General features: G+C 42.5%; 2 protein-coding genes across 8 annotated transcripts in view; one reads left to right on the forward strand and one right to left on the reverse strand.

Annotated features, from left to right (window-relative positions):
* THBS4 (thrombospondin 4) overlaps positions 1-12702 on the reverse strand; it is a 38922-nt gene extending 26220 nt beyond the window's left edge. For 2 of the 3 annotated variants that reach the window (XM_074812913.1, XM_074812915.1), the window contains exons 1-4: positions 11026-11151; positions 7218-7421; positions 2877-3124; positions 1733-1838 (exon numbers count right to left, since the gene is read on the reverse strand). In XM_074812913.1, the coding sequence (XP_074669014.1) occupies positions 1733-1838; positions 2877-3124; positions 7218-7421; positions 11026-11113 (646 nt within the window). In that variant the 5' untranslated portion in view covers positions 11114-11151. Of the gene's footprint in view, positions 1-1732; positions 1839-2876; positions 3125-7217; positions 7422-11025; positions 11152-12684 lie in introns of those variants that run through there. The other variant, XM_074812914.1, reaches the window with a different exon arrangement.
* A 3352-nt stretch (positions 12703-16054) lies between these two features.
* On the forward strand, positions 16055-26131 carry MTX3 (metaxin 3). 5 transcript variants are annotated; one of them, XR_012621687.1, is made up of 10 exons: positions 16055-16155; positions 16682-16751; positions 18222-18298; positions 19829-19921; positions 20983-21165; positions 21313-21389; positions 22262-22419; positions 22836-22924; positions 24275-24436; positions 25441-26131. XR_012621687.1 is itself a non-coding variant. In XM_074813041.1 (9 exons), exons 1-9 carry the CDS (start codon positions 16075-16077, stop codon positions 24380-24382), a joined length of 936 nt encoding a protein of 311 aa, XP_074669142.1. In that variant the 5' UTR covers positions 16055-16074; the 3' UTR covers positions 24383-26131. The 5 variants fall into 5 exon arrangements, 4 of the variants coding, with proteins under 4 accessions (XP_074669142.1, XP_074669145.1, XP_074669143.1 ...); XM_074813041.1 differs by having other exon boundaries at positions 24275-26131; XM_074813044.1 differs by lacking the exons at positions 24275-24436; positions 25441-26131 and adding an exon at positions 23204-24240 and having other exon boundaries at positions 22836-22962.
* Positions 26132-27787: the final 1656 nt, after the last annotated feature.

Here is a 27787-nt window from a genome sequence, read left to right on the forward strand (position 1 = left end):
TCAGATACTGCTAAGCATTTGCATTCCAGATTTTTCTGGCTGAAGGCAAAATTGTGGTTATCTGATATATTGCTCCTGTAAAAGGGCATCGTGAAGCATATACAAAGTGCAAGGCAGCTGAGTTAATATTGCTGTTGGAACATCTGCACCTTTCCCTTTGGTGAATTTCACTATGTAGACTTTGAATACACTCATGTGAGTTGTTTCATTATTATTATTAACATGATACTAATTTCACTTGAAGGTTACAAGCAACTGAATTTGAGAGGCTCAGTCAGGCAGAGGCAGCCAGGGAGAGACAATATCTCTCTGTATTACTACCATTTGTATTATTGATTAATGAGCAAAAAGTTACAAATGAGAAAGCTGCAAGTCTGCAATCTGGAAACCTTCCTCTCTGAACTGTGAGTTCTTTCAAGAGAAAACACGGAATTACCCTTCACTTCTATGTGTGATTGTCTGTTGATTTAGGGAAAAAGAAAGACCTTTGATGATAAAATTCTGTATTTTTTGTCTAGGTGTATGTATGCTAATGAGCAAGAAAACAGAAGCATGTGCAACTGAAGATCTGTGTAACTGAAAGGCAAACCAGATTCTGTTATCACTGCACACCACTGATGCCTACATTCATGTAATGTACCCAGGATGCTCTCATATAAAATTTGTGTATCTTATCTCTAGTCTCATCAAAAGTAGCAACCTGCAGGGTTGGGTTCAGCAGGGGGACAGGAAATGGTGTGAGAGAACTTCTCACGGATCTTATTTCAAACCTTGAACGCACTTTTTTCCCCCATGGTTGTCACATATTAACATATTGCATGCACAGTGCAAACTCACTCTTCTCCCTCACACGCACAGCAGAAAGGTAGATTGACAGGGGTACAGATGGGAACGGATCGGAAGGGGTACAGATGGGGCAGTCTAGCCCAGGTTTGCTGCGTCAAGAGGTTTGAGAGCACCCTTGCCCATCACAGGGGATTGCACCCAGCCCCTGGGGACCTGCAGGAATCCCAGCAGCCTCAGCTCCTTCCTTTCCTCCCTGTTCCCAGCTCAGTCTCTGTAATGCTCAGCAAAGCAGAAAAGGAATTGATTTTTGGAGCAGATTTCCAGTCCAGCAGGTGATAAGTCTCAGCTAACCTGCAGCAGGACTAGTGGCTACTTTGCAATGGCTTTTGCCACGCAGACCTGCAGGCTCTGTGGCCATAGCACCAACACTCCCTGCAGTCTCCTGTGTTCCTCTCCACGCCTTGTTCCTTCCCTCTCTGAGACGCTCCAGTGATCAACAAAAGATGAATACTAGCCACGTGGATAAGTACATTGTTGAGTCTTGCTACTCTATCCATCCGCCTATTTTCACAAAGCCTCTAGCAGTGTACCACATTTAGGACTACTTCCTGTCTGCAATTTGAATACTTAAAATATTAAGTTCACACAAAGAGATCATGGTCACAAAATTTTGTCTTCCAAACTAGGCTAAAAAGCCTGTTTTAAACATTACAGACAACTCTTTCACTAGAACAACTTATTGCTTTATCACCAGCAGCAGTGACTCTTTTTTCTCTAAACTGAACTATTTCTAAAACATCTACAGGAAATTATCATGGCTGTAATTCAGTTAAAGAATTGTTATTACTTGTCTATAGTGCTTCTCCAGATTTTTAATATTCATCACACTAGCTTCTTTGCACTGGTATCCTAAGGAACAATTTTAACTCCTGGTTGCAGGCCTTACCAGCGTACTGAGAAACAGGTTCAATTTGCTGAAGAAAACAATCCTGCAGGTTCCCCACTTGTGCAAGTGTTCCTCCAGTTACCAGCTTCAGCTCATCTAGCGTATCCTGGACTCATGAGAAAAACAGAGCTTACAATTCTGATACAACAATGGAAAAAATGTGAAATATCAGACAAAGTAAATTAATTTTTTTAGAAAGGTTCTCCATTTCCCAAGCATGCAGCGTTCCTACACCATTCCCTTCAGGACCACCCATCACCGTCTGAACTGTAATAAAATCCCTAATCTTTGCCTTGAAGATTTTCACATAGCTGTGGTTTTATTTTGAACTTTTTTTACTATTCTAATTCATATGATCTCACATACCAGGAAGTTCACATATTTTTATATTCGTGGCATATAAGAATTTTTTGTGGTGTTGAACTGAATCCAAAGCAGTCTTTCTTCCCCCCCCCCCAAAGATGTTTACATTCACATCAGGAATATGGGCACCTTAGTGACTCTCCATATAAACAGGCCCATTTTCAAGCCTGCAATGAAATAAAGGAAGAGGGCAACCTTGGGGGCAGAATGTCTTTGCATCTTCTAATGCATATTTTGGATTAATAATGATGGAAAATGCTTGTGGAAGATACTGTTTATTTCGGACTGCTATGCCAACCACTGGCTGGCAGACAGAGGAAGAAAAGCTATTGCAGTCAAACACATGGGGCTTGGCCTCTTGCACCACATGAGTCCCCCCCTTCTTTTGTCTTTTTAACACACACAGCCAAGAATTGCTCATACTGAGCAGCTGTAAGAAGCTGATGAAGAGCTGCCCTTACTGTATCAGCTAAGTCCTTGCAAAAAGTCCAGTCCCCAAGAAACACCTAGACTGAAGTGAGGCAGCAATTTGGGGTTTTTTTTAATAAGCTAAAAATTGTGTTTATAATTAATAGCATGACTATTACTGGGTTCATTGAAGCTAAGATTTCACCTGTTCCATAGGAAACATACATTTACATTTATTTCACAAGCCAACACTTCAGTATTACTGAATCATCATTGTACAGAGCTTGGCTGCTGTGAGGACTGAATTCAGTGATCCAGGGGATCTCTGGTGACCCCTCTAAATGCTCAGCCTGCTCCCAGTTTTCCCGCTTACCTGTGGCTTCTCCTGGAAAGTGCGCAACTCTACTGCTGCCGACCTCTGAGACAGTGCTGAAAATGCTTTTGGCAGGTCCTGAATGGCACCTACTTGCAGGCAGTCCAGATACAATTCTATTGTGCTTGAACCTTGCTGCAGGCCACTCAGCCATAAGATGACAGCATGGGGTTTCCCATCAGCCAGCTGGATGTTGCTAAAGATCACCGAATTCAACCTCCCATCGCTCTTCAGATAGCGCAGCACCACTAGTACAAAATATACAGAAGGACTATCAGAGGCTAGCAAATAACCCATGGCTGATCAAGGAAGATCCTGTACAAGTCTGTAATTGCTCTCATATTTTTCCACATGTCAGTTTTTGTAAATGTATCCCATATGCAGATATAAATGCTAATCATACATGGGACATTGACTCTCAGAACAGGATTACCAGGACTCTCATGTGACTCCCCATTTGGAAATCATTGCTGTCTGCACAGTGTTTTCCACTGTTTTGTCCAGGCCTCTCTAACTGGCTTAACCAGTTAACGTCACCTTACAGGGCATAACATGCTAAAATACAAGTGACAAATGTAAAAGGTGTAGCAGACAGCCTGCAGTCAGTACTCTGGCAAGTACATATCTGATAGACCTAGAAATACTCTGTAGTGGAAATGTACAACTAGGAAAAAAAAAAAAAAATCAGTTTCAGTGATGCATACTGCATTCAGTGAAGCCATCTGACAGTGTATCCAAATGCATCCTTAAAGAAACCAAAGGAAGCATGATTCCAAGCATTTCTCTGTAACAAATAGTAAGTAAAAACAAAATATAATGCAGAAAAGACATACTCCACCCTTAAAGATGACTAAGCCCTCTCTTGACTTTTTTAAGGCATGAGTGAATGACCTACTTGATAATTCACACAACAAATTCTCATTTTATGAAGTAAAATGCACCACGAAAAAACAAAACAGCAGACAAACAAACCTCTTACACGCTGTGTAATATTGAAAAAAGTGTCTCTTTCCTAAGGAAATTGGATTGGTAAGCTAGGATCTGCAAGCTAAATCTCTTAGGCCAGCTAGCTAGTTCTCTCCACAAAACCTCTCTCTGGCTCTCCGGATGCATATCTGCAGAAGCAATGATCTGAGTGCATCCTGACAGCCTATAACTACTCTAAAATATCAGACACACCTTGTTTCAAAGATCCCACTGATCACCAGCCTGCATGTTCCTTATCCCCCCATGATAAGTTACGTGCATGGAGGAGTCAAGCTGCACAGACACCGGGCACCTAAACAGTTAAGTGCTGGCTCTTGTGAACATCTGTTTGAAGTTCACAGAGAGCTGCCACTATTGCATCAAGTGAGAGCTCAGAAATACTCTGACCTTCAAGAAACACCTTAACATGAGGTCAACTAAAAATTATGGATATAGTGGACAGAAAAACTCTTATTAGCTTCAGAGCTAGTAACACCTACTGAACTTATCCCATTTCTATTCATTTAACAAATTATCCTCCTACCTCTCCACTACTAAGGTATCCTCTCTGATGCCTCTGTTTGTTGGTGACCTTCTGAGTTACTGGGTACGTCTTCCCAACTATTCTTCTAATCACTCAGTCTAATGACTAGAAGAATCCAGATTTATACCAGCAGGGGAACGGGGCAGGGTATGTCTCCATCTTTAAAGTCTACACTAGCACTAAAGTCTCAGCAGCTGTGATCAATATCAGGAATGTTTTCACTGCTGTCTATGTGAGAACACTGCCAGAGCCGAGATTTCCGCACAGGTGCATGAGGTCACCAGTAACTTGCTAAAAGGTTGCATTTCTTGGTAAACTCAAAGATCTGGCAAGACAGAGTACATTGCAGGCATTTTACTTATGTGAACATTACGCGTGCCTGGTCATATGAAAGTAAGGTCTGAGCCCTGCATTCAGAGTGACCAAACACAGCAGTAAGCTACGGAAAGAAAGAGGAGACGGTGGCAGGGCCCAGAATGGATCCTGCCAGAATAATTTCAGGACAAGGAGCAGTCTGGCTTGGAAGGAGGATCAAGTATTCCTTCCTCAGCCAAAGCCAAATATCCATCTGGTAAACTAGAGTAGGCTTTTGAAGGGAGATTTTGCTGGACCACAGCCTCCGCCTCCATAAGATTTAACTCATCCAAGCCCCTGCATTACATGTTTGCTGCTAGAATATTCTACACTGTCATTCATGAGAGTAAGTGCCTCACCTGTACTAAGAAATGGATTTTCAATGAACTACTAATCCTGCCAGTAAATAGGAACTGCTTCATAGAATTGTTACATCACTTTCATGCACTTACTGCCATTTGTTTCATAAAGAAATTGTTCAAAAGGACAAGAAACCCACAGATGCTATTTGGCTCTGAAAAGTACATTGGTCCAACCAAAACAAATTGAGCAGTTGCCCAGTAATTCAGGTCTGTGCTTTAAAAACATTGAGGCGTTATGAACATTTTACTACCAAGTATACCACAACAAAACCAGAACACTCTCGAATGTGGCACTTTAAAGGATAACTAAGAACTACTTTTGGGCTTCTTAGATCAAATTTAGGTGCGGAAGTGGAAATACCATGCAGATGAAGCACTACACACCTTCCAAAACTGTAGACATTTAGCATTTTGCTAAGATGCCAACATTGGCTCACCACTTAGGCAATGATCTCCAGTCTTGAGAAGATCACAAACAGCCCCCACACTCCATACTTTCAGCTCACGTGACGATCTCCTGGATGTGGTCTAACTTACTGTATGAAGTAGCCATATGGGACACTCAACACTTCCAGAGAAACCACACATGAAAACACTGCCTGCTTACTCGCACACTGCCATATGCCTTAAACAAGGTGCACTAAAGTAATAAGGAGGCAAAGAGACCTCCATGAAACAGCCTTGCTGTGAAAAGCTTCCCTCTGTTTGATCAGTCCTTTACAAAAGGTAGGTTACAGATGTCCCCAATCTACTCAAAACTGGTCACTGACAGGAAAAATTTCTTCAAGCTGCCTATCTATATGCCACTGTCCTGTCACAGACACTTCTCAAATACAACACTAACATACTGAGCAGAAACCCAGAAGAAGCCATGTAACCTTTCACCAGAAGGCCTAAGTCTGTAGTTAAAGTGTATCAGTAACCACCATCAGGCATACAGGTATTCTTGAAAACCAAGAGAAGAGTTTGGTAGGTTCAAAATTGTACATATATATAGACGTATTTTTGTGTATACATATGCATTCCTATATATATGTATAACATTTACACACATACTTGTGTGTATGAAGGAGTATGTCTGATCTATCATTTATTTAGCAATGAGGTAAATAGGTGTTAGGAATTGTATGACAGTTACTGATAAGGCTGTGTGACCGTGTCTTACCCACACACACATAGCACAAAAGTTCTTATTCCCTGACCTCAGAAGGATTTTGGCAGACCTGGTGAAGCTAACAATGTTTTATCTAACTCACTCCCCTACACTTCCCAAGCAAAAGGTGTGCTTTTCTTCCGCATATAGAATAATTTTTCTATGTATATTTCCTACATATCTCAGTAGAGTTTCTCAATATATTAGACTCAGCTGCCCAATTACAACATCTGCAGCAGCAAATTATCCTAGCAGTGGTGCAGTCAATGGAGCAACAATAACCTACATTGTTCGACAATTTTTCGCTGAACCTTAAAATTGCAATATATCCTAGATCTAGCCTATGAAAGCTCTCAATTTCTAAAAGTCTGCTGAAGTTCCTACTCTGAATCCTGATTAACTGATTCCAATAAACAGAGAACAGACACTTTAATTCACCCAAAAGATCCTGTAAGTGCTAGGAATGTTTGTCTTGCATAGTCACATCTAACCTTCAAGGTCAGCAGAACAAGAACCTGCCTTTCATATGCATGAGGCAGCATGTGCGTGTGTCCCTCTCATTCCTGAGTAATAAGAACCAGTGATTGTCCCCAAGGGAAAAGAGGAAAAAAGAAAAACAAAAAGAAAACCAAATTTACTCCTTTCTCCATACTCCTTCTTTTTCCTCCTTTCTCAACACTGCTCAGAGCAAGTCCATGGCAGAGTGAACATACCAGCTGATTGTAAGGTCAGCTTCCCCTGGCCAGGAGTGAGCAGCATCCACGGAGAAGAAGGAAAGAGAAGGGGAGAGAGAGATGATGCGACCAACACTTTTCCCTTGTGAGAGGGGGCCTAAGTAGTGACAGCATGCAACAGGTATGACTCAAGCACAAAGGTCAATCACACAGTTTTCAACATTCATCTGTGACACACGAATAACTACAGATCCAATGGTTTTCCTCCACATACTCCAAACAACTCACCTTTATTCATCCGTCCCATTACCGTAAATTCAAAGTACTTGCTGCTGTCAGCTGATGAATACAAGCCAAATATGGTGGCTGTGCTCTTCGGCTGCAGTTTAAATGTCAAGAGCAAGTACACTTCATTCAGCATAGGATCACCAAGCGCTTGTTGCAAGAAGTTCATTACCACTCCCTTGTTGGAATATGGAAGAAGATCAAAAACTGAAAAATAAGTGAGTTTCAACAGCAATTTAAATATAATAATGACCAAAGAAGAATGTAGTCTGAAGTCACCCACCAGACATACTTTAAAATGAACCCAAGTTGTCCTAAAATAAATAATACAAAACCAAAAATTAACAATTTGAAGATCATCTTTAAAGATCATCTAGTCCAATGCTCCTGGCATGGGCAGGGCATCTTAGACAACCTGATTTAGTGAAAGATGTCCCCGTCCATGTCAGGGGGGTTAGGCTAGATATCTTTTAAGGTCCCTTCCAACCAAAACTATTCTATGATTCTATCAAAATATCATATAGATTTTGTTGCAACTGATCATCTTTTAGCAGTTTTTAAAAGGAATTATTGATAAGTTACTAACAGAGAAATATCTAGTCTTCAAATTGAGGTACTCAAATATTTTCAGGTAGATGTCTAAAATTCTTCTCTCAGCAGAAAGCTTTTTAACCTATTTCTGCTTTCATAAATTCAGATGGTTGTGTTGATATTTCAATTAGACCAAGGATCCAGCATCAGAATTTTCAGACAGATTTCCAGTGTACTTACCCTAAGAACCATTTTGATGGTATTTACAGGGCACCAATTAAAATGCTAAAATGCCAGGTAAGCAATATGATGTTCACAATCTCCTTCTCACTTCACTGATTTCTCAGAAGATATATTACATAAATAAGACTCATCTTTCCCTTCTGGCACAGATAATAAAGACAGACAGGCTTGACCAAAAAAAATAACCCTGAAGGCATAGTGAAAGCCATTTCAAATTTTTCTTTTTATTTTTGAACAATGCATCAGCAAAGAGTCTAACATTGTACTTGTACATACGTCAGCTACCCCCCCCTTATATGGCACTGAAACAGCAAACCGGGGTTCTCCTCAGTGTTCCCTTATATCAGAGCCTGGGTTCGTGCTCCTTCCATTGCTCATCCTGGAGCATCCATTCATGTAGACACAAATGACATTTCCAAAAAAGAAAAACGAAGATATTTCTTCCCTTCATCTCATGAAGCCACTGAAATATTGCCTATGTCTACACTTGTATTGGGTCCAAGGATACCATGACTCTCTGAGAGTTTTCAGGATACAATATAAAAAGAATCAGGCCCTTGATTTGCATGCACTTACAACACTGTTTCCAAACAACTAAGAAACACATATATGAGACGGATCTGGTGAAAAGATTCCTCTTTCATTCAGCTCACATTTACAGTATCCCAGGACAACTACTGCTCCCACTGAAATCAGTGACCCACACTGAAGAGGCAAAACGCTGGGTATTTCATCACATGTATCACACGGAGAGCAAAGCAATTGCCCAAGCAAGAGACTGAAATGCAACTCACTGCTCTGTACAACAGCATTTTGCAAGTAGTAATAATTCAAAAAATACAACTGTCCATCTTCTCAACCGGAGCACTGCAATACAGTACTTAAGTCTTTGACAGCACAAAATACAGCTATACATTTTGTCTAGTCCTTCTAGGTCTACTGTCTGATTTTATATCAATTCCTGTGAGAATAATTAATCTCTGCTAGACTCAAACACTTAAAAATACAGGAGAAATACTATAAAAGTAATGACTAAACACCAGCAAATGTGTGTCTAACATTACTTCAATAAACATTTATCAAAATTTTTGAAATTTTGAAATGAATGCTCAAATTGGTTTGGTAGTTGTCTTCTGTAAAGCACACTGCCTCTACTGGATCCTTTGGCACCATGTTATCAAACTCTTTCTTGGGATATCTTCACTGACTAGCACATAGATGCAATACGTGACCAGATCTATCCATCAGCATAAATTACACACATGCTAGCAAAAGTGGCTAGCAGAAGAGCAACGGGGTTATGAAAACTCATTTTACATCCTTAGTAGAATGGGCAGAGAGATACAGCTCTTAGACCTTGCAGAGACAATTGCCTGTTTGGAAGAAACAGGAAAAAAGATCCACAAATATTTCAGATTTCATTTTTAGAAGAATCTCATCCTTTTTTGTTCCTCTCCCTGGAAAGGCAGACTTGAAAACAAATGGATAAAAAAGGACTGCCAAAGCTGAAAGGCACAAACAGCTGTTTTCAATCCATGCAGTAAGAGGGAGGACTCAGACATGCCTCTGAGCACGAAATGTGCATACCCACCAGGCTAAAGCAAGCCCACTCATGAGATGGACCAGGAATTCTCTCCCCTGCCTGCTTTCTGTGGTTTTCAGAAGGGAGCTGCACACCCTCCTATGAAAATGCTAACAAGGGATCAGCTACACCTTAAGACAGTGATAAACCACTCTCTGGAGATCTGCCTCAAACCACCAAGGCTAGCTCTTGAGATGGGAGCTAAAAGACATGACGGGAAGCCCTAAGAGGAGGAGGCACAGAGGAATGAAATTAATCGCACAGGAGAGGATGGAACTCAAAATAAAAGACCCTTTCTTTCCTTTAATTCTGCTGCCATGTCACACCAGCTTTTTGAGACCCTCCAAGGTTCTTCTCCAGACACAGCTAACCATAACCGTAAACACTGCTCCACTGCTGTTCAGCACTTTTCAAGATAACTGATGATGGCTTAGACACCTGGAGTGAAACCCTAACCCCATGGCAATGATTTCTGACTGTAAGAAGATGAAAATTTCACATGCTAAGATTGGGGTCTTTCACTAGCCACCATTCCTTTCAAGCTGGAAATCTGCCTCTATTTTTTAAAATAGGGCAATACCCTACTTCTCAATATGACAATGTTCTGAAATGGTTTTACATCAAGGATAATAACAGCTTTTTGAAATGCAGCTTAGTCTGCTATCTTCTTCACTTAACTAAGGAATAACTAATTAAAATGTCAAACATCATTTGGTAAGACAAATGGAGAGGGTGAAAATGCAGAGAGAACCTGGAGCAGCTTTAAGGCTCCTGGAGTGGCACTAAGTTACACTAACTGCTGCACTCAATAGCTGAGCACTAGTCACAAGCCGCTCCTGGAGAGTGATACCACTCACTTTATGCATGCTCTAAAATAAAGCAGCTCCTGACTTACTAATACGTAATATTACCAAAGTAATGCTGGGTTTAGAAGGTACTTGTTTTCCTATGCGCTTTATGAAGTAGAGTTTTCCCAACGGGTTTTCATGGCTTAACAATTCAATTCTCATTTACGAGAACTTGCAACTGGACAAGTGCTCTTCAGACGCTCAAAACACCTACCAGCACCCCTGTAAAATCAGACCGCCTTTTGCTGATTTGGGGGGGGGGGAAGGTAGCCGATGGAACGGCCACCCCGCGACCTCCTCCGGTTCCCACCGCAAGTCCGGGGGGCAAAGCACGGGCGAGGGCACCCGCGGGCCCGGGCCGCCGGGCGGCTCCGCGGGCACCTCCTGCGCCCCGCCGGGCAGGGGCGGCCCCGCCGCCCGCCACGGCTCCGGCTGCGGCTCCCCGCGCACCTGCGGAGCTGGCGGCTCCCCAGCCTCCCCTTCCCGGCCAGCGCAGCGCTCCCGGCGGGAGGGCTCGGGACGGGACGGGACCCGAAGCCGTTTCGAATGAAGGAGGGGAAGGCCGGGTTCGCTAAACCGAGAGAAGAGGAGCAGCGGGGGCCCTTACCTCGGGGGGCGGGCGGGGCGGCGCGGCCCGGGCACAGCTGCAGGGCGAGCGGCAGGAGCAGCAGGGCGGCGCCGCGCTCGCACCCCATGGCGGCCGCGGGCCGGGCCGGGGCAGGGCGGCGGAGGACGGCGCACCGCTGCGCTGCGGACCCCGCCGTTTAACGGGCGCGGCCCCGGGCCCGGGGAGGGACGGCGGCAGGCGGCAGGCCATTGGCCGGGGCTCCCCCGGCCCCTGGGGGCGGGAGGGGGCTGCGCCGGGGTAGGGCCGGGCCGTCGCGGGTCGCGGCGGGGAACGGCCGAACGCCGGGGTGGAGCAGAAGGGAGCGAACCGCCGGGGCCCGAGCCGGGAGCGACCGGCGTCGGTGGGTGTCAGAGCCCGGGCAGAGCTGGAGACCTTGCCGAGGTCCAGCAAGATCAACGCCTGTCATGATCCCGGCTGGAGTCTCCCTTTGAGGAGCCCTGGAAACCGAAAGGCGTTTAATGGCCTTGAATTCAAAAAGGATGGGGATGGTCTGGTGTGTAGACTTGGTCTTGGTAGGAACTTAACTCATCGCTTTTCCTGAGAGTGTCACCAAAAGGGGTCGTGCAGGTGGCAGACTGGGGCAAGGGGGGTTTCTAGAAGACTGACTGACAAAGTGAGGAACGTACCATCCACTTCTCCATTTCATTTAGAGAGCACTGGGAGACCTCAATCTGACCAGATTGAGGGTACTGGGAAAGGTTGCTTGTCTTAACAACCTCCCAAACCTGATGACTTAAAGTCAGTTTTAAAAAAACGTTCTTTCAACAACAGTTTTCAGTACTGTGTGTGCCCCCAGAATGTTATTATCCCATTGTTTCTCCTCTACTCCAGGAAATTCCAGCCTCTGCATGGATGACGTTAAGAAAGCGCAGGAGAAAGGGAGCAAGTGAACAAGCCCCTTTGGGGCTGTGCAGCTGTGCAACCAGTTTCTTCCATGCCCATGTGAAACCACCCATCAGGCAGGCCACCCCACCCTCCCCATGCTTTCTGCTTGCAAAGGAAGGGGTCTCCCACGGGTCCCCATTGCAGTAGAAGAGCTGCAAGGTGCTTCTCCCACTCAGGAGCTGACAGCACATGGTGGGCTTCCCAACTGGCTGCATGGCCTTCTTTGTCCTGTGCTGCTCTGCGTGCCTCAGCCCTGCAGACAAACCACTGCAATGTCAGAAGAAACCCAGAAAGCCATGCCTGGCCCCCTCGCAGCTTGCTACCCAGCACACAGTTGCAATAGCTGGAGCTGTCTGATAGTATCTACATCATAAAAAGAAGGGCAACAATAGGAGGCAAATTTTATGTTAAGTGAGAAAAGGAGTGTTGATTAATGTTCAGTCACATCAGGCTTGGCATGTACAGCTAACGAGCACCGCAGAGAACAGCCCTTGGGGGGCTCATTGTGTGCACGGCAAGACACAGCACGCTGCGGGCCTGGGGCCATGGAGCGTGCTGCGAAGGGTCTGCCCGGGCAGCTCCGCCGCTGCGCAGAGCACGGATGTGGGCTCCTCTCCAGTGCAGGTGCAGTGGGGTTTTCAAATACCTTCAGCTGATCTCTATTCACATGCCCTTTAGTTGCCCTCTTTGCATGGTGTATACCCTATAACACACCCTGATTCTTAGCTTATTTGTGTAACAGTGTTGACCCACTCTTTTAGTTGCTCATTTCTTCCTCTGCCCATCTCCAGGCTGGAGGGTGCGTCCCCATATCCAGTGTGTCCCAGCACAGTGCTATTGCTCCTCCTCACCCTGCTGCTCTTCCGTATATGTCTCCACACAATAAGAAACGCCTTGGCTTCACTCCCACCATCCTTGCCCCTGCAGTGAAAATGACAGGATGATATGGCAGTGTCAGCAGGCTGGCAGGAACTGCACAGTGGAGTGAGAAAAACAAAGCAGCAGGTGCAGAGTGCTATGGAGCAGGGAGAAAGAGTGGGGCTGAAAGGGGTAGAGCAGGAGGCAAGGATGTGGAACAAAAAAAAGGAAAAAGGAAGGACTTACAGTGCCACAAGCTCCTTAGAAAGAAGTCTCAGTTCAGAACTCACCCCCACCCTAAAAGGATGCAGACAGCACAGATGCTGGAGAGGCTAATACGTGGACATAGAGCAGCATTGATGTTGCTCTACTGTCTATTAAGGAGAAGCCCATCATCACCAAAGATCATTCTTTGAAGACATAGGCTTAAATGCCTTACATGAAAACATCATAAAGGTCTGCAAAATCATGACAGTTCTGTATTATTCAGTAACTATAGCTGACAAAAAAAAGGGGGATAAAAGGATAGTAAAGTTTTGCTTTCACCTATCTAAGGGAACACCATCAATTATTTGCAACCATTTATTATGTAATTTACTTACCAAAACATAGAAAATGTTTTCTTGAAAAATTCCCTTCTCTTTCAAAAATATTTATTAAATAATAATTTTTCAGTTCTGATTTAACTACAGAGGAGTCTCTTGCACTGATACTGGGAGGAAATCCTCCTATGGGAGGAGGATCTTGTAGCATTATATACTCGTTAGTGTTAGATTTGTGAGGGCCATATTCTGTTCTTGCTCTACATCTGTTTATTCTTCGTACTTACTCACCAAGAATGCACATGGAAGCAGTATTTGGCAAACAGAGCATGCTGCACAAAACAATGTAACAGAAGGGAACCCGTTCACAATGTATATAAGCAGATGCTTAAGTCCCTGTTTAGATGAACTTAGCCAGTACACATAATGGTCACTGCAATTTTTTGAGTTTTAATTTCTATGCTGAGTTTCATTTCCATGCTGAGTTTTATTATTGGAGTATGTTACAGACTGAAGGGGATTTTGCACTCAAGCACAACCTTCTTTAAGGGATTTTCACAAAGTATAATATTTATCTGCTGTCTGGAAGGGGATATTTGACCTTCTAATCGTAATTTTCAATAAAAACAATGGAATAGTAGCTATTGCCTTTTCACTCTTGTATATTCTCTAAGTATAAACTCCACCTTAACTTACTGGAGGTTAGTATCTTGGACAAGAATCAAAACGTGATTATTGGACATTGTGTTTTCAAGAAACTTTCGTAAAGCCAGTAACATCTTGTAAGGAAGTTTATTACAGAAATACATGACTGCAATATTTTATATAGGATCTGCAAGTAAGCCTCAACCATTAAAATATTTGTCCTGCTTACTTTACATAAACCAGTAAAATTCTAAGCATACAGAGAAGCTGCCAACATTATAGATTTTGCTTTACAGAAGTGTTTGTGACTTGTTAAATTCCAAGCAATGGGGTAGGGAAAGCAGAAAGGAATCCCTGCTGCTTAATTAAGCTTTCATATTTTGCTCCTAATATGCATCAGCAGACTCACTGCTTTTATGGAATTATATGGATGATTAAAAATCAGGATTCATGGGCAATTATGATACAGAAGTCTTAATGCAAGTTAAATATCAGCTCTAAACCATATCCTTCCACATTTATGTTGATACTTCTAGGTTTGATCCTGCCACATTTTCATAAAAATTCTGTAAAACATAAGATTTCAAACATGGGTTTCAGAAGTTTTGCTTTTTCAGAAACACAAATTGAAGCCCCACTTTTTCAAGTCAAGGCAGATATCCATTCTCAATGCACCTATTTACTTTTCATTTACACTAATAGGAATTCCACTCGGGCAATCAAGAGGAAAAGGCTCCTGAAGAGCTTTTGGATGGGGGAGGAAAGATGCAGATTGCATTTTTGCCATTGTTGCTCTGGACTCCACAACAGCACAGAGATGAATTGGGCCCTAAGGCACTGCAAAGAAAGTTTACTCTCCTATTTATCTCCTAACCCTTCTTGCAGCCTGCCTTAAGAGCCATAAACTGGCTTATCCTCCATATAGAAACAGCTGTTAGGAGCCACCCTTGCCTCCAGAGTTTGCACATCTCAGCAAGGCGATCACATGGTGAACAGGCCAAAGCAAAGTACCTGGACAGACTGACTAGAAGTTAGCTGGTCCCTGCAGAGAGGAAAAGATTAGAAAGGTGACCTTAAGAATATGTGCCTTAAGTACCTGTTTACAGGAGGAAATGTAGCTATTAAAAAAATGGGGTTTTTTTTCGCTACTAGTAACATTGCCAGTGGTGTGTTTTTCTGAGGAAAAAAACGGATACGTGTTTCTTCCATGTTCCTCATAAAGTGGAGCAGAATGAACTCAGATCTGTGTCATAGATTTTTGTCATGACACTTTCTCCCACAAATTTCTTGATCTGAAACCATGGATCTGAGGGGTGGGGGAAGAGAGATGTAGCTTTGCCCTTGCTCTCCGCATCTCTTCATGGATAGAAGACCTCAATAAGGGTGGTCAGTGCAGGTTTTTTTTTAAATCAGCGTGTGGTATTTTTTCCTTGTGTGGGAGGGATGGAAAGAAATATTTGACTTAGTATTTAGATGTGCTGTGGCATGTCTGCACGAACGCTGAAATGGAACAGCTGACAACTTGATGCCTTTAAAGGTCCACAGTAAAAAACCACACTGAATGGTTTATCATTATAACCTGGTCAAAACTGGTACCATATGATCAGAGTTTGTTATTTTTAAAGCCAAATTGCTGAGACCGTTCTTCACATTTTATCGAAAGCCACATTTTTTGGTCCTGTATAACGTCACAACTCAGCGTGAATAACAGAGCCAGGGAGCTGGGGTTCTCAGCAATGCGGTCGCGTAAGCCGCCGAGTTTCACGAGTGAAACGATGGTGCCTTAGGGCGAGCGGCGTTTCCCCACAGGGCAACGGCTTCTGGCCGCCGACGCCCCTTCCCCTCAGCGACGCCTCCAGCAGCCTCGCCCGCGGCCTCGGCAGCCGCCGGCGGTCAGCATGGGGAGGGCAGGACGCCCTTACGCGGGGACCTCCCGGCTCCTCTCGGCCACACGGGCTCGAGGGGCGGTGGCGGCCCCTGAGGCGCGCACGCCCCTCGCGGCCTTCTCCCTCCCCGAGGTGCGGCCGGGGGCGCTCGGGAGCCGCCGTGCGAGGGCAGCAGCGCCGCGCCTCCCGGGACGGCGCGGGCGGCGGACAAGATGGCGGCTCCCATGGAGCTGAGTTGCTGGGGAGGCGATTGGGGGCTGCCGTCCCTGCACCCGGAGTCACTAACCGTCATGGTAACAGCCGGCGGCCGCCACCCGCCCCGGGAGGAAGGGAGGGAAGGCGGGAGGGACGGACGGCGCCCCGGGGCTTGCCTGCCGCTGGCACGGCTGTCCGCGGGACGCTTGCCCCCGAGAGAGGCGGCGCCGCCTCCGAGGGGCGCGCCCGCCCTCATCGCCCTGAGGCCGGGCCTGTGCCGGGCGAGGGCCCCGCCGCTGCCGCCGCGCTCGGCCGAGGCGGGAAGCGACGGCGACTGGGCCCGCGGCGGGGCCTGGCAGGGCGGCGCGGAGCCCGTTTTTTTCCCCAAAGGGAGCCGCCTCGCCGTGGGCCGTTGCGTCCCTCCCCCGTGGAGCCGCGGGTAGGGCTGCTGCCCCTTCCGAGGGCGTCGTGCCTTCCCGGGGGCTGCCAGGCCTTGGCCCTAACGGGCAGCATTTCCTAGAAACGCATTAGAGCACTAAAGCTGGTTAAAACAACTTTTAAAGTGGTATCTTACACTTTTACACATAGTGACTGGATTTTTTCCCCCCTCAATCTTTATTGCAGGCTTACGCCAAATTTTCTGGTGCTCCCCTAACACTGAATACGATAAATAGCTCTTGGAGAGCTCCGAAAGGTACCATCTTTGTGTTTTCTATTATTTTAGTCATAGTGACGTTATAAGTACAGGTTCCAATTTCTGCATTGTTTCTGAGTTTGCTTTGGTTTTGTGGTCATGAGTGTAACCTGCCCCAGTGAAGTCCACCTGCTTTCATGATACATCGATAAATGCCCTTACAGGATCAAGTGTAATGAATTTGTGGGACGAAAATAAAGGGCCTCAAAGGATACTTTATTAAAATGCTTATGGGTGAAGCACCAGACGGTCAACAAAGTGGTGGTGCCAAGTACGTACCTGTTTCTGTCAGGCAGTCTAAATTGATGGTTTAGTGAAAGTAAGTTTTTAAGCTTTTTGCACTTTGCGTATTTATAATTATGGTAACTAAACTTGTGTATGGAAATAGTGTTCTTTAATTATACATAATTTAATGGGCTGGTACAGTTGGAAGTGGAATGTGAGCCTCAAAGAACTGGGATGTTTAGTACTGTGCTGAGTTAGAGAGGTTGACTTAGAAAGGGTGACTGAAAACCTAGTTGCCCGAGAAGTTGAAGATAAGTTATCATAGGGGACTTCTTCATGCTGGATACTTATTGCTTATCTTTTTGGTCAGCGTTTAAGTTACTGTCTTGGTGTATTTCAGAGAGGTAAAATCACCTCTTGTCATTTACACTTAGCACATCATCAGTTTAGGCATTACTGTATCCATGCAGATGTTCCACCTTTGACTCTTGCTTTTCGGCGTATTGTTTCCTGTTAGCAGAAAATACTGAGAACTAGCTGGATGTACTTGCCAAAATTTCAGTGGCTTTCTTCATAACCAAAATATGTAAAATCCATTAAAAAAATCCAAATAGTGTTGCTGATGATTGATTCTTCAGTAGTATTTAGCAGCACAGTCATGTTAGGCTCATTGTGGCGATTATGTTGTGAATGTGCTATAAGATAGCCCCCGTTACAGAGATGTTAACACTTTACAGTCTTTGATCCTTCAGTGAGTAAAGGCTGACCAGTAAGCTTCTGGCAGAAGGGTTCTGGAATAATTCATGGTTATGCAGTTGTTGTAGGAAGGCTGGAGAAAACAGGTGGTTCAAATGGATTTGGAGGGGAAGGGCAGAGAAAAATTGGAGTAGAAGGAAGGAGAAGCCCAGGGGTTAATGAGTTGAGAGGGCAGTTGGACTGCGCTGGAATTTTTGTCTTAAGGTGAACATCTGAAGTCCAGCCTGGTTCTCAGTGTCAGGTATCCAGCGGAAGACATTGTCTTCAGTCTGATTTGATGTGGGCCCATTTTAATGTATTGTTATTAGTGAAGGAAACAATACACTTGGTAGAACTCCCCTGGTATGTAAAGCTTAGTTTATGTGCATGTGTTAGGAAGATCAGATCGTGCTATGGAGAAAAGGAAACTAGATGAAGTGACTGATTGCTTTCTAGTTATGTTAGAACTCATCCATATAAATTGTTGACTGTATTATTTATGCCTTCTAGGAGATGTACCAGTCTTAATATCAGAAGACATTGTTATTTCTCAGCCAGCAAAAATACTAAACTTCTTAAGAAAGCAGGTAGGTCTCCTTCAAAAGATTTGTTTTCTTTGTCTTGTGGTGACTCTGCATGTCCCCTGTGTACATGGATACAGGCTTTCAGAAACCTGGAACTCAGTTCAGACCCAGTGCTTTCCTATTTTTCATACATGGATGAGAATTGCAAAATGGTGGATAACAGATTGCTGTTTTAAAGTTTATAGTTAGTTATGTGAAAGATTTAAAAATAGGCACAAGAAAACTGGTAATTGAAAAGGACAACAAACTGGCCTTAATTGAGCAGTTTCCCACTGAGCACCCTGCTTTTAATTATAGCACTTCTAACATCATTATGGCTTTGGAGACCTAAGATATCACAGTTTGGGAAATGTGGTTTTAACTGCTTGAATGAGTAATCGTTAATACATACAGAATTGTTCTTAATCTACATAGTTTTTCTATAGCTTGTAGCATAAAAATGCCTGCAGGCATTTTTGATGCACATCATGTTACTGTGTAGTCAACTATTGCTTGCATTTTGCAGACCGTTTAGTGTTTTATTTACAAAGAATAAAGCTATATGATTTTTCTTTTCACAAAGTATAAAGATGTCTAGTATGCATGGCATCGTCTTTTTATTTCTAAGATGGTCGTCAAGCTCACTATTCTGCTTTTACATTAGAAGTTCAGTTTCTGCCTAGTCAAGAAGGTTATCTGATGAATGCCATGTTAGTGAAACTAAATCTTTTGGAGGGGAGAAAAACAGAATCTGAAAACTGCTTATTTGAGGTAGGATTTTAGGCAGTTGTTTTAAAATTCAGAAGTTTCGTAGCCATTTGAATACCAAAGAATCCCTAATGTTGGGAACCCACCCCCCCTCTTTGAGTTAAAATATAACAGTAGTGTGCTTGCTTTTCAGGTATCTAAGGGTCAGCACTGACCTTTTGTTTTTAAATTAATTAAGCGAATCTCCTCTCCCCCTAAAAAACTTATCAACCCTTTTAATGTACTTTGAAAAGATTCAGTGTTAGAATTAAAAGCTCAGTCAGCTGTAACTGCATTAATTTAGCTCTGCGTTTGGTCTCTTATATTGTTAGCATCCAATTTCTAAGTTTTTAGAATGGTAATTAAAAGCAAAAAGAGGGAACACTTGCCTTTTTATACTTACAGCAGCTTAAGTGCCAGATGCTTCTTCAGAAATAAAGATGGGGACATGCCAGAGTGTTGCTACATGTTGCTACATCCCTAAGTACTGAAAAATTGCCTCTGTATCACTGGACAGTTGCTTGGGAAGCAATGGGAAGGAGACATGAGAGTTATTTTGGGACTAGGAGGGCCCAAAAATCTTAAGAATGGGAAAGTGGAAAAGGGAGATGCAAGGAGGTTTGACATAGCTGGCCTAAATAAGTAAAGAAACTCTAATGAGGACATGATTTCTGTCCCCAAAAATGTTACATTTACTGACTTGATAGCTGTTAAGTTTGAAGCAACTTTGGGTTGCATTGATCATCTTTTTGGAAAGTTCTGTGTAACACTATCTGTAGTATGTTTGGTTTTCTTTATAATTCATAGAAATATAATGCTGATTATGAATTGTCTGCAAAACAAGGAGCTGATACACTTGCATATATTGCACTACTTGAAGAGAAACTGCTTCCTGCTCTGGTAAGTATTGAGAAATACTTTATAATGGTCAGAATTTTTGGAAGTGAATGCTGCAAGAGGTGCCCAATGTGAGAAGCAGTCAAGTCTCTCAGCCATAGTCCTGAATGGAATGTATTTGCTTTGTTAGTCCAATTTTGGACATACTGCCTAGCAACTTTTGAAAAGGAAAGAAGTCTGTGTTTGTGGGGTGTGAAATAATAATAATGAGTTTATGAAAGACATTTTAAAAGGGCATCTATGAATGTTTTTTCTTTTAGTTGCATTTTGGGAAACAGCATCCTGAAAACAGCTTATTCTGTCCACTTTGTGTTTCATTTGATTCTTTTGAAAAAGCTTTGAGTAAGATATGGTATGTCTCATGTGGGGTGCACAACTGTGGAAGTCTTTTGAACTGTTCAGTTAGAACTTTTGAGAAATTAAAATACCCGTCAGTAGTTTCATTTTTCAGTTCTAAATATCACATGACCACATGCCCTCACCCAATGTAGTGTACCTACATTAGAGCTATAAAAATCCCCAGACATTGGATCTCTTGAATGACTTTGGCTTCCAGTTGTACAGGAAAAAATATTCTGAGCAGATGATGTCATAGGCTGGCCTCTTCAGCTGACCCGCAAGGTTTCAAATTCATTATTTCATAATATCTTTTCTCTTAAGATTTATGTGAAATTTCATTAAAAAAATTCTAGATAATTCAAACCTGATCCTGTATGTCTGCACCTTTTTTGTACTATATTTTCTGTGTGCAGTGTGTGTGTGTATGAGTGTGTATATATATACACACACGTATATAATCATGAGCATGTATGTAATTTTATGCACATGTATATAGGTCTATGTAATACTTTTGTTGTTCTTTAGGCGGAAGGTAGCTGTTGCCTTAATTATATACTCCTACACTAAAAGAATTAGTATAATCCTTTATGGAACCTGATTGCCTTAAATTGCAATAATTCCTGGTGCTTATGCTTCTCTGACAGAGGTCTTGCACATCAAAATTTTAAGAGATGTCTACTGTTCTTACGCAGATTTCGGTCATATTTTTCCTTGTGTTGATACAGCTGCACACTTTCTGGGTTGAGGCTGAAAATTACTGCAGTGTGACAAAGCCATGGTTTGCTTCAAGGATTGCCTTCCCACTGAGTTTGTATCTGCCTGGAAAGATGTCCAGGGAGGCACTGAACAGGATCTTGCTGACGAGGGGAGGGCCTCCACTCTACAGTCTCACTGAAGTGGAAGCACAGGTATGTGTTGTGTAGTAAAGAATTTGTAACTTGGTGCTGTCAAAGACAAGAACTGGAACAGTCTAGCACACTGTCAAATGATGAACAATGCTGTGCATTCTAGCCTTGCTACACCTAGGGCTCTTAGACAGTCTTGTGTCTCATCAGATATACAGGGATGCCAAGGAGTGCCTAAATCTCCTGTCGAAGAGATTGGGAACATCTCAGTTTTTCTTTGGAGATACGTGAGTGTGATTTTTTTTTTTTTTTTTTTTTTTTTAAATGACTAATAAAACAAGTACCACATAACTTTGTGAACACTTCTTTTTTTTTTTTTTTTTAAAAAAACCTGCCAGGGTGTTAAAAGTGCTGCACGGTAGTTTCATGTCTCACTCCCTGCTTTTCAGATAAATCTGAATGAGCAAACAGGGCACAAATGAAATACTTGGACTAAGGCAATACGATGTCTCCCTTATCCTTCATTTTTCCACAGACAGACGGATGCTGTCCACAGCTGGTATGAAAATGTGAGGTGCTTGATGAGTTAGTATAGCTCTAGAGAATGCTTTTCTAGCCACTCAATGTCACCTTCTGTGCTTGTATGTAGAAAGAATGCTTTAAGCCTGCAGTGTTGCCACTGCCTTCATGGGAGGAGCATGTAGGTCCAGGAACACTCCTCTTCCAGTGGTATGTGCACGGAGCAGGAAGTAGATGTTGCCAACAACATAGCGCCAACACGTCCTAAAAAGGATTACTTTAGTCACTGAAGTTGGACACCTTCATGAGAGAGGATCCTGGTTCCCTGGCATACAGCTTGGCTTCTGTGGTGCCAGAAATGTGTTTTAGAGTGGCTTGTTCATCACTGTATGTGACAGCATGACTGAATTTTAATGCTGAAGTTACTGTTTAAGCTTGCCAGCATGTCTCTAGTTCAGAGTTGCTGAAACCAGTAGATATCTGTACAAAGCATTTACCGGATTGATATGAAAAGATGAAATGCCAGAAGAGCTGACTATGTTCTGTCATGAGTTGTGTTCGACATACACAGAAAACAGTCATATTGGTCTTACTGTCTTACCTCAGTCAGTTTGGTTTTTTGTTTTGTCACTCTTTTCAGGCCTACCACCTTGGATGCCTTTGTGTTTGGTTTCCTTGCACCGATTTATAAAGTGTGCTTCCCGAGAGTACAGTTACAAGAGCATTTGAAACAGCTTCCCAATCTGTGTCGATTCTGTGATGATATTTTAACTTGCTACTTCAGGTTAACTGTCTCAGGTAAGATGTGTTTCTTTCCCCCTTTTTGTCATGTATAATCTTGTTTGGAATAGTACTCCAGGATTCCATCTGTGAACCAAGGCAGAATTAGAGTTTATGTAGTTTATGCTAGAGCTTCTGTGGAGAAATGAGGTAGAGAAACTTCCAAAGTTGTGCAGAAAGGATTGAAAATGAAAAGCGAGAGTTAATACTTGATTTTAGACTCTTGTCAATCATTGGCAAAACACACCTGTATCTATGCTATGGCTCATGCTTTGCATTTCTGTTTTTCTCACATGGAATTGCTTTTCCACTTAAATTCTTCTTAGGATAAAAATACTGCATGAACTTTCTCTCCAATGTGGTTTTATTTTTTAAGGATTTAAAAGCTTTTGTAATTACCTTTTCACTCTTCATCTTCTACCTTCACTCTCTAGGCCATTCTCCGGGTGGACAGGATATGGCAGATGCTAATCTGCAGAAACTCACACAGCTTGTAAATAAGGAATCCAACTTGATTGAAAAGGTTACTTTTGCTTCAGTCTCTAATTTTCCTGCTTCATTGTGGTTACTTGTTCACAGATACTCTTGCATTGCAACTGTACAATGGACATTCTATTTTAATTGCTTCTTCACTAGTGAGTTACTTTGTCTAGACAGGCAAGAAGAATATTACATCATTTGAAAGGAATAATTAATGAAGCCTTGTACTTAAAAAGTGTTTCTATTACAATCAAAAGAACATTGTTTTGGAAGTGCGCATACCATCAAAAGAAGGGTGTCTTTCTGCAAGTGTACCTTCTAGCAAAGGAGAAGGCAAATGTATTGATCAAAACTCAGAAACGGTCCTGCAAGTTAAGACCAATCACCAACTCTCCTTGCTCCCAGCTGAATGTTGTAGTCACTAACCTACAGTCACTTTTTCTCCTGCTTCTTCTACATCTAGCTTTTATTTCTTTGTTTCTAAGGCTGTCACTCAACACCTATGAAAAGCTATACAACTTATGTTAAAAATACTTGTGAAGAATTAGTTTTCTGATGCAGACAGAACACTAACTAGAAGGATAGAAGGCATTTGTTCCTGAAAAAGATCAGTGTATGAAACAGATCTTTAACTATGATCAGCTTCTATAGCATTAGGTATTGATTGTATCTCCTCTTTGTGGTATTGAAGTGTGGCTGTGGAAGCTTTAAAGAATGGGTTACATAGATTATTTGTGAGGCATGATTTAGGTGAAGCTGACCCTACGTTGAATAAATGGGATGGACTAGACAACCTCTGGAGATCTCCCCTGTGCTGTCTTCTGTGATTCTGTTTATTCTGTAGTAACTAGACTCTCTTTGATACCACATTATGTACAGGGCATTAACTTGAATTCTTATTAAAATGTAAAGTCTTTATATTCAGAGATTAATTTTAACCTGTCTTTGAAAAGGTCTTATGACAAATTTTTTATTAAATACTTTTGAAATCTGTAACTAATCTAAATTCACCCAGCGCCTCCAGGATGTGGCATCCATTGATGTTAGCAGTTTGACTTTTGATCTGCTTTCTAATAGCATTTGGCTATTGTACAAAACTGAAACTTTGACCTCTTAGAAGAAGGTAGCAATGTTGCTTTCTTCAGTAATCTTGATGAAATGATTTGAGCAGAAGCATGCCTATTTGCCCTGGGTTTGATGCACCATATGCTCTAACACAAGCACAAATTTGGAAGTGGAGAGGAATCAAGGCATCAGTTTTGGCTGGGCCTGAAATAACAGGGTAAAAAAATACCTCAAACCAGCATTAATGATGGCAGTCCTGACAAATAGACTAATCATATAATCTATATTCTACTGTTTGCCAGATCGGGCTCTCGTTATTTCTCTGCAGATGGATGACAACCTTCGTAAGAGTCCTCAGCATCCCCCTCGAAAGCTAACAACACTCAAGCTTGCTGCAGGTGGAGAAGAAAGTCCATTGAATCGTTTGTCACCTTGACAGCTTTTGTTGCCCATACACATGTGTTTGCCTTCAACTCTTCTGAGCACCACAGTAAATTTTTTCATGTGAATGTTGTTTTGCAAGGGAAGAATCTCCAATAGGTAGAAGTAGGGAAGAAATACAGCTTTACAATCTCCAGTCTACCTGTTCTTTTAAGAAATTGCATAGTTCGGGCTGACCACACACTATGCTGAGGCTGAAGTAAGCAAGAGCCTTATTCCTGCAGATGTTAAAGTGATGTTGTACGGCATATTTTTGCCTTTAGCCTAGCAAAAACGCTGACCAAAAGTTAAAATTCCACTTACGGAATGTTCACCATTATTTTATTTTGTGGCTTTTGATTTTACTGTAATCATGTCACTGTATGTGAATGGGTATATTCTTGTATCTGTCTGAAAATTACGAAGTCCAGTTGCAAAATCAGTGAAAAGACTGGGAAGAAAATGAAATGAAGCTGAGAAATGAAAAGCAATGAGAGGAAGTTAAAGATTTGTAATTACATGAACATTTGGGTCTTGTGTTTTAAGGTCATTCGTATTTTTGAAAACTTGTCATGTTGTACTTTGAGGGGGATTGTTGAAAAGCGTGTGTGCTGTGGGGAGTACTATGATGTACAATACTAACATTTCACAGGTACCTGGTATTAGTCCTGTGTGAAACAGGCTTAACCTGTGCACAGGGTAATACCACATGCTGCAGAAGTGTTAAGTCAAAGTCACAGAGGACTGGTAGTGAGCTGGAGAGTTTGATTAGCTCCTGTCAGGACAAGGGACTTGACTAGCAAACATACTGCATCTCCAGATTGAAAGGAACTGGTTAGGGCTTTGTAAGAAAGCTGCTGTAGGCTTTTAAATTTGTTGCAGATGCCTTTGAATTAGTTTTGTCTTATTTTTTTATAAACACTACAGTTAATTCAAAAACTAAAATTAAAAATGTCCAAATTTTTATTGTTTGACAGTCTAGTTCAGAGTTGTTGTATCTCTGCAGACTAATATATTGCAGCGTATTTCTTCTGTTTATTTAAGGGACTTATACATCATTAAGTTTTCTCTTAGAAGCAGCCTTGCCAGTTCTGGAGACCCAAGCAAATCCCTTACAAGAGAGATGCTGTAATTCTCTACTGGCAGCACACTGGCAGATGCTTCCTCAGTGGGTGTAAAGAAAATTAGTCAAGGAGATTGGCCAGAATGGCAGCGCTTGGGATACAGAATTCTGATAGCTGTATGTATGGCATAACTGTTCTGTTTTTTCCTTTTTCTGGCCAAATCAAAATAGTCTTTCAGCTTCCTTTCAGCTACTGGTCATGTTTGAGATAGATAGATAAATTATTTCCTATTTATAAAGGCAAGACTGTAGATTGTGTACATACTGTACTTTCAGACTCGATACATAAGGAATGTAATATCTTTAACATTTCTTAATTGAAATGTTGGGTTTCTAATGAGCACTTTAAGCTTCATGATCTTACTAGATCATTTATTTCAGTGACACAAAATTAATCTAGCTCATACTCAAGATAATTGTATAAACTGACAGTCCACTACGTTGAAAATTTTTACTGCCTGTATCTTGACAAGGTTTAAATGAGATCAAGTCACATGTCTTTTCAAAGTCTTTAATTTATTAACATGGCTATGGAGAATATGCCTTAGTTTGTTGCTTTTGTGAATATGTACACTCAGTCTTCAAAATCTCTTTGTAACAAAGGACATAGTTCCAATATTAAAATACTGTATTTTTAGTGGAGTTTGGGTAGTGTTTTTTATGGAAATTATGTTAGGATTTTTGAACATTTTTCTTGCTTTTTGTGAAGAAGTTTATCTTGTCCATAAAAAAAAAAAAAGTGCTGACTGCTAGGACAAGAAATTGGAACAATTTAGCATATCCATGAGGTCAGATTTTAAATTTTATTCATGGCTCTTCAGTACCAATCCTTGCTTTCAACACAATTGCTTTTGGGAAGCAGGAAATAGGGAAGCACAGGCTTTCACATCTTACTAAATGTGAGCCTTGGGCTGTGTTACAGCAAAATTTAGACAAACCAGTGCCTGAGTAACTTCATTCACTGGATGGCAGAGGACAACGGAGCTAGAGATGACAGCAAACATCGCCTGCAGTCGTGCACATCATCCCAGACAACCAGTGAGGTTGCACAGCCATGCACTTCCTTACTATTTTTTACTTTTTAGCCAAGGTGAATTCAAAACCAAAGTCCTTTATGTGGAAAGTGTCATCTCTGGCCTGACAACTCAAGACTTGCCCGTTAGTTTACTGGCATGTTTTGTGTGCCTGAGTTTTGAAGCTGGGCAGTTAACAATTTCCAGGGTGGGATCAGTTGGAGTAACTGTAGCTGTCTGCACCTGAAGTAGTCAAAGCTCCTTCAGCAGCTAGCAGAGAAGGATGGGATCTAGGTGTGATTTGTCTCCTTAAAGTAGATACCTAAAATAGTGAAGGGAATAGAGTCCTGAAAATGTGCATGTCTGCTGAAGGTGAAGGAGGCCTTAGCTGCCTACCTCAGCTATAGAGTGAAAACCTGCCATGGTGATTGAGTTTCCCTCCACCGCCTGAGATTGCAGGTGGTCCGCAGACACAGGGGGTCAGTCCTGGCCAAGCAGCAGCTGGGGGGCAATGTGTGCAGCCTGCTTCCTGTGCAGAGCATCTGGCTGTTGCAGATGCTGCAGCTCTGCAGTCTCAAAATGCTGGGCTTTCTGTGCAAGTGCAGGATATGTCCCTGGGTTTACATTGTCTTGCTACTATGAGGGCAGCTGGTGGGCCTCCTCCTCCCTGTCTTCCCCCTGGAAGGTGGAGGCTGGGAACAGGTTCTTACCTCTAGAGCAACTCATCCAGCCTGCCTTGCTTTCCCTTGAGCAGGAGGCTGCAGCCTGTAAGCAGAGTGAACCACTCTGTCAGGTTGCAAATTTAACACCCTTGCTCCCAGGCAACTTGCACTGAAAGCATGCATGTAGATATGTTCAGGGCTGTTCTGTGTCCCTCTGTCAGCTGGTTGAAATAAGATGAAAAATGTTATCAAGTAATTGCTACAAATACAGTCTATTTAGCATTTCCAAGATAGGTTTAAAAATGTCTTCCCCCCCCCCCCCCCCCGAAAATATTGTTACATTAGGCTTTTATAGACACTTACACATCACTTTTGCTAATGTAGCTAAGCACTCCATTAAGAAGAACACCCAGTTGTATTTGATTCATGGTTAAAATGGTTTCAAAACTCACTTGAGTAAGCTTCCTCTCTTGCTTAGTAGTATTTTTGGCATCGCAGTAGGAACCACTCAGTGCTTTTGTTTTTTTCATACAGAAGGGCAGACCAGCTTTTTGTATGAGCCTAACAAACTACGCTGTAGCTCAGATCTGGCTGGTCTGTGCTGTTGGCAACAAGTCCAATCC

Source organism: Strix aluco, chromosome Z (assembly GCF_031877795.1).
Source record: "Strix aluco isolate bStrAlu1 chromosome Z, bStrAlu1.hap1, whole genome shotgun sequence".
NCBI classification, from domain to species: Eukaryota; Metazoa; Chordata; class Aves; order Strigiformes; family Strigidae; genus Strix; species Strix aluco.

Bases quoted from the DNA above. Each gene is read 5' to 3' on its own strand.
- MTX3 (XM_074813044.1), top strand. From the start codon at position 16,075: ATGGCGGCTCCCATGGAGCTGAGTTGCTGGGGAGGCGATTGGGGGCTG. The intron at 21,166-21,312 runs GTATGTGTTGTG...GTGTCTCATCAG, and splicing joins TCACTGAAGTGGAAGCACAG to ATATACAGGGATGCCAAGGA. The intron at 21,390-22,261 runs GTGAGTGTGATT...CACTCTTTTCAG, and splicing joins CAGTTTTTCTTTGGAGATAC to GCCTACCACCTTGGATGCCT.